Genomic DNA, 14,131 nt, shown 5'->3' on the forward strand with positions numbered 1-14,131 from the left:
CACCAATGGTTCGTGGGGCTAGCGCCAATGGTTCATGGGGCTGGCGCCAATGGTTCGTGGGGCTAGCGCCAATGGTTCGTGGGGCAGCAGACCATCTCCCTGTAAGTCAATTACAATGTCCCGTATGTCTCGTCGAACAAAGTCCTCTATGTCCTTCATCCGTTGAACGTGTGTCAATCTCATATTTAGTCCTTTTGTCTTAATTCAATGTCACACAAATCAATTCCAATGTCTAAAGTCGCACAAAACAATTACAATGTCTCAAATATCCAATCCGCCAATAAATTACATAAATAATATATTGAAATCGCAAATTATCCCATTGCACAAGTCATTCATAACAAGAAAAAATTGCAAATGATCAAATCCCTGCAAAACTGTTTCGACGTTACATAAGGAATCTAAATATTGAAAAACGTAAGTTTCCTAGCACGTAGATCTAAAAAAATTACTTTCCGCGCTATTTAGAAACATTGTTTCTTATGAAGAACTAATTTTCGTAACGAGAATATTTGAAATGTGCGAAAAATCGAGGGTGTAGAAAAGGGTACCCGAGCCGGAAGTCCTTGTTTGGAACAGTTGTTTCAAACCCTGATGGAGAAAATGGAAATGGGAAGGAAAGAAGATAAAGAGGAACAGTATAGGATAAGAAATGAACAAGAAAGAATCAGAAGAGAAGATAAAGAGGAACAGGAAAGGATAAGAAATGAACAAGAAAGAATAAGAAAAGAAGATAAAGAGGAACAGGAAAGGATAAGAAATGAACAAGAGAAGATAAAGAGGAACAGGAAAGGATAAGAAATGAACAAGAAAGAAAAAGAAATGAAGATAAAGAGGAACAGGAAAGAATCAGAAGAGAAGATAAAGAAGAACAGGAAAGGATAAGAAATGAACAAAAAAGAAAAAGAATGAAGAACGAGGAGAATTGATGAAGCTGCTCAGCCAAGATAAGGATGAATTATTATCTAGAATAGAAGAGGGGCGAAAGGAATGTAGAGAAATTAAGGAGACTCTGAGGAAGGAAATTGCGTGTGAGAGGCAGCAAGTAGCTGAATTAATACTAAAGCTGGAAGAGAAACAAAAGGAGGATTATGAAAAGTGGAACTTAGACTTGACACAGGAGAAAACATCTAGAGAAGCTAAAGAAAAGGAAATGGAAAATGAAATTGAGAAATTGAGGGGACGAATAGAGAGTGTTGAAATAATTGCAAGGCCAGAAGCAACACAGGGTTCCTCAGAATTACTTGATAATTTAGAGCTAAATCAGAGAAGGCAAGAAAAGAAACTTGAAGAAGTTACGGAGAAAGTCGCATCTGTAGATAGGCAGGTCGATCAACTACAGATGTTAATGGCAGGCTGTCGGGTTCTAGAACCTTCTCAAAATGGTGAAGCTGTATTTCAACCGGGAATGAATGGTTCAACTACGAGAGGTGATTCCAAGGGGAAGATGAGGAAAAGGAATCGTTACTCGTCAAGTTCTTGCTCTACAGTTTCCTCTAGTTCTGAGGAAACTGAAACTAGGAAAATTACAAAGCCCAGGAAGAGACATAATAATGGAAAGTCTGAGAGATGGGGACAGGATGAGATATCTCGTGACAATGCCTATAAGAATAGTTCCTACAAATCTTTTCGCATGTCTGATGTTAACGCTCTTTCAAAGTTTACTGGAGAGATTAATACTGTCTCTGCTGAGAGGTATTTAAAAGAGCTAATAACATACCTGGATCTAATGCATGTCCCTATGATTTTTAGATTGAAGTTATTGCCCTCTCTTATGGTAGGAAAGGCTAAGGCATGGTTTGTTGCAAATGAGAAGAAGTGGAAGACTTTTGAACATTTTTGTGCTGCCTTTAAAAAACAATATGCCTCTGCTGATGCCAAGCAAAGGGAAATGCAGACGCTGAGAAACAAACGGTATTCGAGGAGCTGTGGCCTCTCACTTGAAGAATATTGCTGGGGCACATATGGCTCGTATTGTAATCTTGTGGATAGTGTTGACCAAAGCGAACCGCTGAACTTGGTTATTAGTCAACTTCCGCTGCGAGTGCGTCAGTTGGTACTTACTCGCGATCCACGCAACATGGATCAACTTACCAGCTACTTGGGAAGATATGAAGCCTCGGAGCAACTCGATGGATTGAGGACAGAAAACCCGAGATTCGAGGACAGAAGAACCAACCAAGCTAGAGTTAGGCAATTGACGTTCTCCAGAAATCAGCCCAATTCAGCGAAGGTGTCTGCTGGTAACGGAAGATCTGATAATGAGAACTTCAGTGGTAGCGCTCGACAAAGTAACAATCCTTCATGAGAAGAAAATAGAAGCAGGTTCTATAGAAGAAGGAACTGCGAGGGATTACAGCGATCTTCTGGAGAAGAAAGAAGAATGCCATTCCGAAGAAGAAGTTCGTATGGTAATAATAATTTCTCCCCACGTTGCTATAACCGGTATAGAGGTAACTACAATTGGAGGAGGAAAGAAAGTGCTACACAGACGGAAGATTTCGATAGTGGAGAAACTAGTGTTAAACAATTAGATGTTACCACTTGGAATACGTCTGCCCATCCTACACTCCAAGAAACTGAGAAGCAGTTGTTGAGTTGAGTGGATGGCCCTAGAGTTTTGAAAAAGAAAATTTACTCCATTTTCATTTTGTTAATTTTCTTTTTGTTTGTGGGAGAATGCCATGATATGCACCCACTTATTGTATCATTTTAAGTTTTCGATATGTTTAATATGTTAATTGTCTATTATGACATAATTTGTTTTGTTCAATTGGCTAGTCTGTTATGGTTATGGACTAACCTAAAAACATTTGATTGTGGGTTAGGTAAGAGAGATATTGTAAATGTTGCTGGAATAATGGAAGTGATTTTGGAAATGTGAATGTGGTAATTTGTGTAGTGAAGAACAATTATGAACTTAATACAATTTTGTTTCTAATGAGGAGTTTAATTGCGAGTGCAAGTTGGTAAGGTTTACGTAAGCACATCCTTATCTGATTTCCCACAACCTGAGGGCTTCATAGTAGGCTGATAAGTCTCAGGCTCGCCGTTGAGGAATAAACGTAAGTTGTTCCATTGAGAATAATCCGGGGAACGTAGCAAATGTATATGTAACTTTTTAACTTTTTTTGTGCCATCTTGTATTCTTTTTTGCTTTGTTGTTTTTTTCTTGCTGTTACAGTTTCAGAAAGTAAATAAATTAAAGTTAGAATCAATTTGCTACCTCCAAGCACTGGTTATTATTTATGTTAACCCGCGATCAGTTGCGGGTAAGCGCCACACTCACTTTGAATTTTAATAAAGTGCCATTTTAACAGTATTTAAAATATTGGCCTGTGGTGCTCTCTAGCTGACTTTTAGAGTTTCACAAGTGACCTGAACATATTTTTATGAGATGACGTAAATGGCATTATTAGAGTGACCATTGTTGTGGAAATAGTGTTGTTAGTGTGGTCGCAGAGCTCACACGCAACCGATTATGTTATACATATTTTTTTATTTACATTTGTGCATTATTTAGTCAATAGGTCTATCCTGTTTCTAGTGAGTTTTCGTACCTGTACAAGGTTCTTGTTGTGTTAATAGAAAATTCGAAAAGTGTCGCAGTGATTTTATATTATATCAGATTTCTGGAGATCAGATGGATCTACCTTAGAGGAACATGCGCTTTTTGTTATCACTGAGACTTGTTGGCTTCGACGATGTATACTACGCTGTTTGAAAACAAACTAACATTTTGGAACAAAAATGTAATGAATAAGAAGGATTATAATAAACAGATCATTACAAGTACAAAAAATAAATTTAAAAAAATTAAAATACCATGAAATATACCTGAAAAGCAAGAGTGAGAGCCACGCTCACCCACGACCGGTGACATGACTACAGCGAGCATGGCCGATCCTGGGTTAACAATCATGTACAATCAAATGTTTTAAACATTGATTAGGAAGGACATGTATTTCATGCAGCTCTTGTTTTGAAAGACAAGCATGTAGTAACGTGACTTTTTTATTTCAGGATGAAAAGTCGGTGGAAACAAAACCAAATGGTTTGGATCCAGTAGAAAAGCAGGATATAAGTAGCAACGGCTGTTGGAATGGTTCCTTGCCACCTCTTCTAAGTTACAACGATGCTCCTAGTTATCTTAAATTTAACCCTTACATTCGATCTGGATATAGAGGCCATTTAACCACAAAAATGTGCCTAGAAAGGTTAGTAATGCAACGTACTTATTTTTTAAATGTATCAAGATTTCAAATATGGACTTTCTAATACTGTTATGGATATTCATTGATTTTACTGGGAAATTAAATGTAATGAGGCAAAGTTCTGAAACCGTTTTTTATGAGTAATACAGTGGAAGCCCGATTTTATGTTCTTGGATTTTACATTTTCCTCGATTTAAGTTTTTTTGGGAATCGAGGTTCACTGTACATTGTTTCCCATAAAATTTGAGGATGAAATCGAAAAAAGTGTTCATGTTTATGGCACAAATATGTTTTCTTAAAGATCAGTGCTTGTATAATACAGTGATTCTGTGTAGGGTCATTCCACACCAAATCAACAAAAAAAATGGTCATTTCTGACCCAACCATCTCGAATTTTTCTGAAACTGTACTATTTGGTAGTCTTCATAAAGATATGAAATCCTGAGAAATTGTAGCTTCCTGTGTAGCGTAGTTATGGAGTTTTGGGGGCTTGAAAATACAAAAAATTGTCGTTTTTTAGTCTGCACCCGAGATTTTCATGGATAATTGCTCTTACCCTAATTGATGTGCAGAGCTGGTTGTAGTCTTGTTTGAAAGGACATGAAATAAGCTTTCCAACGGTGTATCACATCACTATATTTAAAATAAAATCTTTTCAAGGTCATCCACTTTGACTTTGGCCCTTGAACTTTTGAAGATGAATATCTGCAATTTCCTTGGAACTGAAATATATTGTTAACACAAGGTTACACTATAACATAACCGAATTTGAAGTTGGGACGATTATGGGATAATTAAAGAAAAACAATTTAATTAGTATTGGTGTATTTTTTCAGCCGGTCATTTCTAGTGGGAGTTTGCAACACTGCACTATTGCATTGCAGACTTGCTAATGTGCAATACTTCTGCAACTAGAAAGTGAAGAATGTGTGTGCAGGAGTCTTGTTTGAAACAAATGTGGAAAATGTTGAATAGATATTGTGTTTAGTGTGACAGTTTTAATTTGAGATTTTTTTAAAAAAAAAAAATAGGATACCTTGATCACCAGCATCATGTCATCATCCTAATTAGAAAGCCTTGAAGATTTTGAGATCCGTGGAAACCTTGACAGTCCATATTTTGAAATTAATAAGTATCACCTGGAAATTAACACCAAAGCAGGAACAAACAGTGGATATCCACAGACAGATCAACACTTGAAACATCAATGAAGCTTGCAAAATTCATAGATATTTCTAGTCGAAAAAATGCGCACCTGATCTAAATTCTTTCATGCCAACAAGCTTAATTTCTCAAGTGTTTAAAAGAAACAGTTCTTGATAGGCATTACATTGTACTTTGTGATTCTGTAGAAAATTACACCTGTGTGTTGTTGCAAGATGCTTCACAAGGTTTTCACTGGAATAATGGTCAAGCAACAACAATACATCCGTTCGCTATTTATTATTGACAGCCATAACTGAAAATTTGGTTACCATATCAGATAGCATGATATAGCATTAGTTCACTTACTCCAGAAAGTACTTATTACATTTTTGAAGGATAAATTTGGTTCTGACAACTGGGCCAAGATGTTTTACTTTTCTGATGGAGCAGCAGCACACTACAAAAATTGCAAAAAATTCATCAATGTTGCCTACCATGAGGATGATTTTTCTATGTTGTGTGACCGATTTCCATTCCAGGAATCCAAAAGGTTCATGAAGTACTTCCTTTTACAAAAGATGTCATACATATGAAACGTTATTCTGCATGTGACGAATTTATAGAACATCGTTTCTTATATGTTCAAATGCCTTAGAATTTACAGATATTACTGGATATTTTACTTGTGAATATAATAACAATTGGTGGCTAGTGTGTGTTCAGAAAGTGTCTCAAGACACCGGTGATTTACAAATTAACTTTCTTCAAACTCATGGACCATCAGGATCATTTTTATGTCCCCATTTGGTCCAACTTTACATTTGTTGGGTACCAACGTGCAATGTTCTAACAAAAGTGAACCCTTCCACTGCTACAATAAGAACGTACACTTTAACAACGGACGAAAGCCAGCTTGCCATGCAAGAACTGAATGAATGAATACTGAAGAACAACCTGTGAACTATGGTGCATGTAAGTTATTTCTCATCCCAGGAAACAAACATTCTTGTCCATTTTTCGCTACTGTAGATAATCATTTTATTCTTAAATGTAAATAACAACAGTGTTGCAAACTATCACTAGAAATGACCGGCTGAAAAAATACACTTACTAATTAAATTGTTTTTCTTTAATTATCCCATAATCGTCCCAACTTCAAATTCGGTTATGTTATAGTTTAACCTTGTGTTAACAATATATTTCAGTTGCAAGCAAATCCCAGATATGCATCTTCAAAAGTTCAAGGGCCAAAGTCAAAGTGGATGACCTTGAAAAGATTTTATTTTAAATATAGTGATGTGATACACCGTTGGAAAGTTTATTTCATGTCCTTTCAAACAAGACTACAACCAGCTCTGCACGTCAATTAGGGTAAGAGCAATTATCCATGAAAATCTCGGGTGCAGACTAAAAATCGACAATTTTTTGTATTTTCAAGCCCCCAAAACTCCACAACTATGCCACACAGAAAGCTACAATTTCTCAGGATTTCATATCTTCATGAAGACTACCAAATAGTAGAGTTTCAGAAAATTCTGAGATGGTCGGGTTGTGGACTTTGTTGATTTGGCCTGGAATGACTCGATACAAGGAAAAAATGTATTTAAATAGAAAAATAACCATTTTGGCAAGTTATTCACTGGGGCATTGAGTCCAAGTTGTGTGTTGACCCTCTCTTTCTGTCTGGTGTTCCTTACTGTTGCTTCCAAGCAGCTCCCCAATTTTCCTCAAGATGCAGGGTCAACGTAAATTCTTGAAACTCCCACCAGGAATCTAACCACAGACCACTTGAACCAAAGGCCAGAGAGTGTGCATATCTTGGTTTGAATGCCTAGGCAGAATTTAACAGGCAAGGTTTGGAGTGTTAGAAAGATGATGGAAAGAAGAAGATTATGCAGAATGTGGAAAGAAAGTTGGCAGAATATTATGAAAGTAAAAGAGGTTCTGAATAATTAGGCAGAAAAACAAAAGGAGAATTGCTGGAGAAGGAAAGCAATGTTGAAAGAAATTCAAAATGAATAATTTGATTACTGAAAGTCTGAAGTTATATAGGAACATTAAATTTGCTCTGTAAGAAGTACAAATCTGAAAATATTTATTGATTAGTGTATTTGAAACGAATGAATCTAAAGTTCCACTTGCAATGCAATATAAGGAGCAATACTTAATCTACAATGTCTCCATGACTTTTTTCAATACTAGTGGATATTTGGACAGTATTGAAATAACAGTGCACTTCGTGGGAAACTGTACCTCATCTTTTGAATAGAATGTGTTGGGCCATAGTTTTTTACATATTTGAACTCATAATGGTTAACCATATTCTTTTACTGGTTAGTAACATTGTGAATTATCAGTATCTTTCTGAATATACAGACCATCTTGAACTGGTCAAGAAGCTCTTATACAATTTCCATTTTGGTTGAACTACCATTTTCTACTTTTAATACAATATAACCAGAAAATGACTAAATACCAATCACAGTATGTACTTTTGCCAATTTTGCATCAGTTGTACAATTGTTGACTATACAGTGGGTGGTATAGGTACCACAGAGCCGTTCATGTAATTAGCTTTGATCCAGTTATATGTCTGTTGCACTTATCTATTAGTGTATAAACTCAAGAAAAGACGTGTGTGTATGTGTATTATCTTTCCACTGTATTTAATTTTTAATTTTTTTTTCAGCATATTTTGGTGGTCAAATGAGACTATAAACATCTGGAGCCACATATTTGGCTGGATGTTGTTCATAGGACTGATGCTGTATGATCTCATGCTTCTCAATATCCATGCCTCTCTACTCGACAAATTTATTGTTGCTTTACTACTGATTTGTTTCCAAGTAAGATATATAATTTTATTCCATGTAATGTATTTCTTGTGTAGTTATCAGCACTTCAGGAAGTATGTTGAGTCAAATTTTCTGAATTCAGTCACTGCCGTAGAATGAATAAAACTTTGGAACAGTGTCACCTTTAATCAGGGTGACCAATTTTCGACGTTGAATTGACGGGAGATTTTGTTGCGATGAATGTTGTTGCCCTTTTTTTAGCAATGAGACATCACTCCAGCAAATTAAGTTTTCAGATATGTGTATATTATCTCTCTTCTTTTTTTAGAGAGAAATTTTAAGTAGGAATTTACATTAGCATGCTGCTAGATTTAAATTGTACTCTAATAAAACTGCAACTTAAGTATGTGCTCTCTGCTGAAGCAACTACATGATGTCTACCAGTCAAGGAAGCCATGAAAGTAAAGAAATCCACAACTAGGTCAAGAAGCTAATAAAAGGTCAAGAAATTATACTTGTGTTCAAAAATTGTTGCTACCACAATGAATAACTGGTTGATTTAGTTTATTTTACTTCACTTTTCTGCCCTTTTTGGATAATCGCGAAGGTGAGAATGAATGGTGCTAAGGTAAGATTAATGAAGAGACAATCACAAATATATAGGGGGGACAACAACAGGAACCCACATAAGATTTTACTGACTGTGAGTCCAGATGCCAGAGCCTTACTAGTCTGCCAAATGCAGTTCAGGATGCATTAATAGATAAAGCAAGTGTAATTATCTTGTTAAATACAGCTTCAGTTTCCATTTCAACTAGCTTTTTGATAGGGGTTTTCCATTAAATATAATATTTATTTTCTTAATTGCTAATTTCCATCTTTACCTAAGTAAGAGTTGAATGAAGTTAAGAAAAACGAAGAAGGCCATGAAAAGGTCAAGAATTTTGATTTGTTATTTTGGTACACACTCTGAACTACTACTATTTTTAAATATTTCTTCCATTCGTTAACCGTGTACTTCCCACTTCGAGTACTGATTTTACAAATTGTAGTTCAAGTTATGCCATAGAATTTCTGCAAATTTATGTAAAATCTTAAATGATTTATTTTATACATTTACAGAAAAGTGCTCATGGTGTGGCATTCAAACATAGAGAAAGTCAGAAATATATACCGCAGAAAGAACATAAATTGATTTCTGTGACGTGACTGGCGAAAAACTCTGGGCAACAAATGGCACACTACAGAGGAGTTATATGCCAAAGTGACCAATACTTCATAGAATGGAATATACACTACTCCCTCCAGTCCGTAAAAAAATATGTAAAATATGAAATAAAGATAGAATCAGTCACTGTGCATGTGGAACAAACAGACTAAGGTGACATGATGCAAGTGATAAGCAGCATGTTGTGACACTCCAGTAGCTATATCTATATATATATATAATATTAACTTACGTTTTGCAAGTATCGAGGTAACTCCTGCGACGTTTCGGGGCGCAACTGCTCCCTTACTCAGGCTGCTCACGTTTAGGTTATGTATAAATCATAACCACGTCGAACTCTCCGTAGGTTCAGGATATGGGATTGGTAAAAGGTGTATGGTTAAGAAACAGTAAAAATCTAAAACCCATTATAGGTACATGTCAAACTACCATGCCGTTTACCCAATTAGAAACTGCTCCTTTAAATGTTAAAACTTTTATAACTGTGAGTAGCCACGGTCCGCGTGTGCTGCAATACTCTGAGCCTGAGGAAGCCTGAGGAAGAGAGCAGTTGCGCCTCGAAACATCGCAGGAGTTACCTCGATACTCGCAAAACGTAAGTTAATAATATATATATATATATATTAAACTTGTGAGTAATTCGCACAACCTTTATCATGGATTCTCCAGTAGCTAAGGTTGCAATTATTTCTGAAGGTTCACTTCCACGTGACATGTGTTGCTGGTCACCTGCCATGTGTTGCTTGTCATTTTGGTCTGAAAGCTTCCTAAAGTGACTATTTCATAGCAGACAAACATAAGGTTATTTTTAAAAATGGCTTTTAAGCATTATTTTGTAGATGATACAAAGTTTTCTTTCTTCTAATTGCAGGTTTGCATGTTATTGTCATCTGTATATCATACATTTTCTTGCCGATCGGAGAAAGACTACAATTGTTTCTTGGCATTTGACATGTTTGGTGTGTCTGTGAGTCTTCTGGCTATTTATATGTCTGGAATATATTATGCCTTCTGGTGCCATCAGGTGAGTTTATCAATGCTTTCTGTTATAATAATAGTAGTAATAATATATCTTGATTTAGCAGGCAAGGTTCAGCATATGCTGTTCTCCCACCTAACCTTTGTCTACAGTTAACATACATTTCCTACAAACAGCATAAATATACAATAAACAAAAAAGACAGAAAGCAAAACAGATAATTAAAAGAAGATGAAAGAACAACATGTAGATAATTGGAAACTCAAAACTGAACTATAAACTGTAAACATACAATTAAGGATTGATTAAGTTGGTGTTGCACAGAAAGGCTAATTGGGACTGGACCTACAGTTTAAAGTGGGATCCGAATCACTATGTGCCTCTACCGGTATCAAACCCAGGACCTCTTGATTACAAGGCGATGACGCTACCATTGCACCATCGGGGAGGCTCTATACAATAAAGGCATAGAGTTACCAGATCGCTATAAGGGAAATGTAGGACATACTGTTCCAAACTGTAGGACACAAAAAATTTGGAATATACAATACACATTTCTAGAACAGGTTAGAAAGTAATTTAAAATTGAAACTTTTCAGCTTTAAAGAAATTTGATTTCATAATGAATTCTTAAATGGAAAATTTCCAAATTTGCAATCAATACCCGTTTTTTAACCCATGTTTTAACTGGTACTTCTCAGAGAAGGGTAATTTTTTGCTAGGTTGAAAAAATCGAATAAAGATTTTTAATAATTTTGTAAATAGTCCAAACTGGTCCTGCACCTACCTTGCTGCCCAACATATAAAAATTTCACTTTAATCTATGAAGTTTGAAAAAGTTATTGCAGAAAAATATGATGTTGATAAACTTTTGCTCAGCACTGTATAGGGTATTTTGGGGAGAATTAGAGTACATATTTCACTTTCATTAGTGATTATTATTTTTATTAACAAATTCAATGGATGTTAATTTCATGATTTTGTACCAATTTTAATATTTATTATGTTCAGCCAATCCAAACTTTACTTATCCAAAGTACACTAGTTATTAATGAAAATTATGCAAATATTGTGTACTCAAGTTACATCTTAAGGATATAACTAGATAAACAAGTTATATCTGAATGCGATACACATTTACAATACTTTCAAGAACTCCATATACAGTAAATATTGTGGGTTATGTTGCAAGAAGACAGATGTATTACACAAATTTACATTGTATTCCCTACTGAAAATTCTGTCTACTGTTTTCAGTAGACCAATGGATGTTTTGAAACATCTATTGTTTTCAGTAGATGAACTGTAATGCTACTGTCTTCTACTGTTTTCAGTAGCCCAACTGTGTCTACTGTTTTCAGTAGCTGAACTGTACTGCTAGAGTACGTGTCAAATGTTCTGCATATGGCGATAGCCAATAGCAGCCCACTCCAGCGGTGCCATGTCGAAATCTTACACGGAAAAGAGACAGCGTGGTTGAGCGAAACGCCTTGTCACGGCGAGCACGGAACATTTGATAATATAACATATAATAAACTCAATGGGAGAAAAGAATATACCTGATTATGCCAGAGGCAGAGGGACTGCCAGGGACTCCTCGTCACTCCAACAACTGCCGTCGTTGTCCTCATCGTCACTGACCACACTACTTTTGCCCTCTGTGTCACTGTCCTTCAAATGTATTATAATTGGGTCCAAAATTTTGTCCCAACCTATCTGCCTTACAAAATCGTTTTCCTGTAATTGTTGTGCATGTAACACAAGCGGCCCATGTTCTAATGTTACATTGTCAAGTTCTTCTTTAACAAGAGTACGTTATCTTTTTTTCAGTAGGAAATTCGCCACAATCGTAAAATTCAAAGACTGTTCTACGAACTACGTCTTTTTCAAAGTCATCTAAGTCTGTTGTTCTTTTTGTTACGTTAATGTGCTTTCTAGTTGATTGAAACATGCCCAATCCACATTGCTTTGCCCCCAAACGTATGCGAGAAACAGTAGCTTGATTCACACCACGCGCTTGAGCTGTTAGAGCCTGGCACTTCTTATAGTCAATTTTACTTCTCTCTTCTTCACTCGAATGTTTTTTTAAGAAAAATGTACACCTGAAAAATCACCTGTCATGCCTGGATTTGTACAACACTGTATTTTTTCTCTCTTCTCTCGCTATCACTACCACTTGGTTTACTCAACAACATGATGCACACACCCACTAAACACACAGAAAAAATGAACAGTGACGGAATCCTCTTCGTCAACTTCTTCTACCATCACTGGGAATGTACGTGCCCTGTTCCCTTCGTTAATTGGAAAGTTTCGGAATGCAACAGGAACGAAGGGAGAGCAAAAACGATACAATGCAAATACATTTATAATAACAAATGTTCCTTCTACAGAGGGAACGGTATAAGTTACAATCATGCTTCTTTTTCGTACATACCCGCAAATTCATTATCTTTCCATCTGTTGAACTACCGACACTTGAAATAATCTATTTATATCCGGGCACCAGGTACACGATTTAGTAGCGAGGTGAAACAGGTTCTGAACTAGGCAACGCCGCACGTTTGTGATTCGCTGGTGCTGTTCAGCTGTTCAAGGCCATATGCACTCTAATGTTTTCTACTGTTTTTAGTAGCCCAACTGTTTCTACTGTTTTCAGTAGATAAACTGTATTGCTAATGTTTTCTACTGTTTTTGGTAGTCCAACTGGTTCTTCTATCTTAAGTAGTTGAACTGTACTGTTTTCAGTAATATAATTACAACTAATATCTTTTATTGTGTTCAGTATATTGATGTATGAAAACAGTACCATTATCAGTAATGAAAATTTTCTTATCTATACAACTGAAAATGCAATGAAGAAATTGTATAAACAACTAAAATAAATGTATGGTAAAGCATGTTGAACTTGCTACTTAGGAATGTATTCACACAACAAAGAAATCAAATAAAGTGAACACGTTTTTAAGTGTTTATACATAAATTGACATATTGTTCTTCCTATATCCACACGAAAACAGAAAAAAATAGTTTAAATGAAGACCTGATCCTCAATGCTTGAAAAACCAAAACAAGCAAACACTGTTGACTAGATCAAAAGATGGCTCCTTTCTGCAATTGCATTACACAGATATAATAATAACCATGGAATTTCCATGTTGAATAAAAAATCAACTGATATGATCATGTATTCAAACTGCTAGCTGCTTTAAGGTTGAGTTATTTCTTAAGAAAGAATTATAGTAACTTATTCATTAAGATATATCTGACTTCAATAGTATTCATTAGAAAAACAGTAGAAATTAAGTTCATGTACTGTTTTTCCAATTCACTTCAAAATCACTGAAAATATGGTGTCAAGAATTAATTTGTCTATTCTTGGAGTCAATAAATGATTTTATAATATATGGTAGCAAGTATTATGCATTATTATATACATTGTTTTTTCAGTACAGTAGCCTTACTGAAGAGTACAGTAGTCCTACTGTAGAGCACAGTAGCTGTACAGTAGATCTACAATAGAATTTCAGTACATTTCACAGTACACAGTAGAAGACATGTGAAAACAGTAGAATTTGTCTACTGAAAACAGTAGAATTTCCAGCAAGGTTGAAAGTGCACAATATGTAACCGAACTCTTTTACACAAGCATTGCATCTGTTTCTTGCAACAACACCCACTGTGGAGAGACTTTTTGAATGCACTGCACTGGAGAACAATCAGTACTTGTGTTCACTTGAGGTGTTTACTTGTACATTATTGTTAGACT

General features: G+C 35.7%; 1 protein-coding gene across 2 annotated transcripts in view; it reads left to right on the plus strand.

The window, feature by feature from the left end:
- LOC145994931 (progestin and adipoQ receptor family member 3) overlaps nt 1-14,131 on the plus strand; it is a 94,406-nt gene that overhangs the window by 62,014 nt on the left and 18,261 nt on the right. For both annotated transcript variants that reach the window (XM_083131433.1, XM_083131434.1), the window contains 3 exons: nt 4,024-4,217; nt 8,050-8,206; nt 10,255-10,407. In XM_083131433.1, coding sequence (XP_082987559.1) covers nt 4,024-4,217; nt 8,050-8,206; nt 10,255-10,407 — 504 coding nt within the window. The remainder of the gene's footprint in view (nt 1-4,023; nt 4,218-8,049; nt 8,207-10,254; nt 10,408-14,131) is intronic.

Source organism: Lepisma saccharinum, chromosome 11, assembly GCF_977018435.1.
Source record: "Lepisma saccharinum chromosome 11, izLepSacc3.1, whole genome shotgun sequence".
Classification (NCBI taxonomy): Eukaryota; Metazoa; Arthropoda; class Insecta; order Zygentoma; family Lepismatidae; genus Lepisma; species Lepisma saccharinum.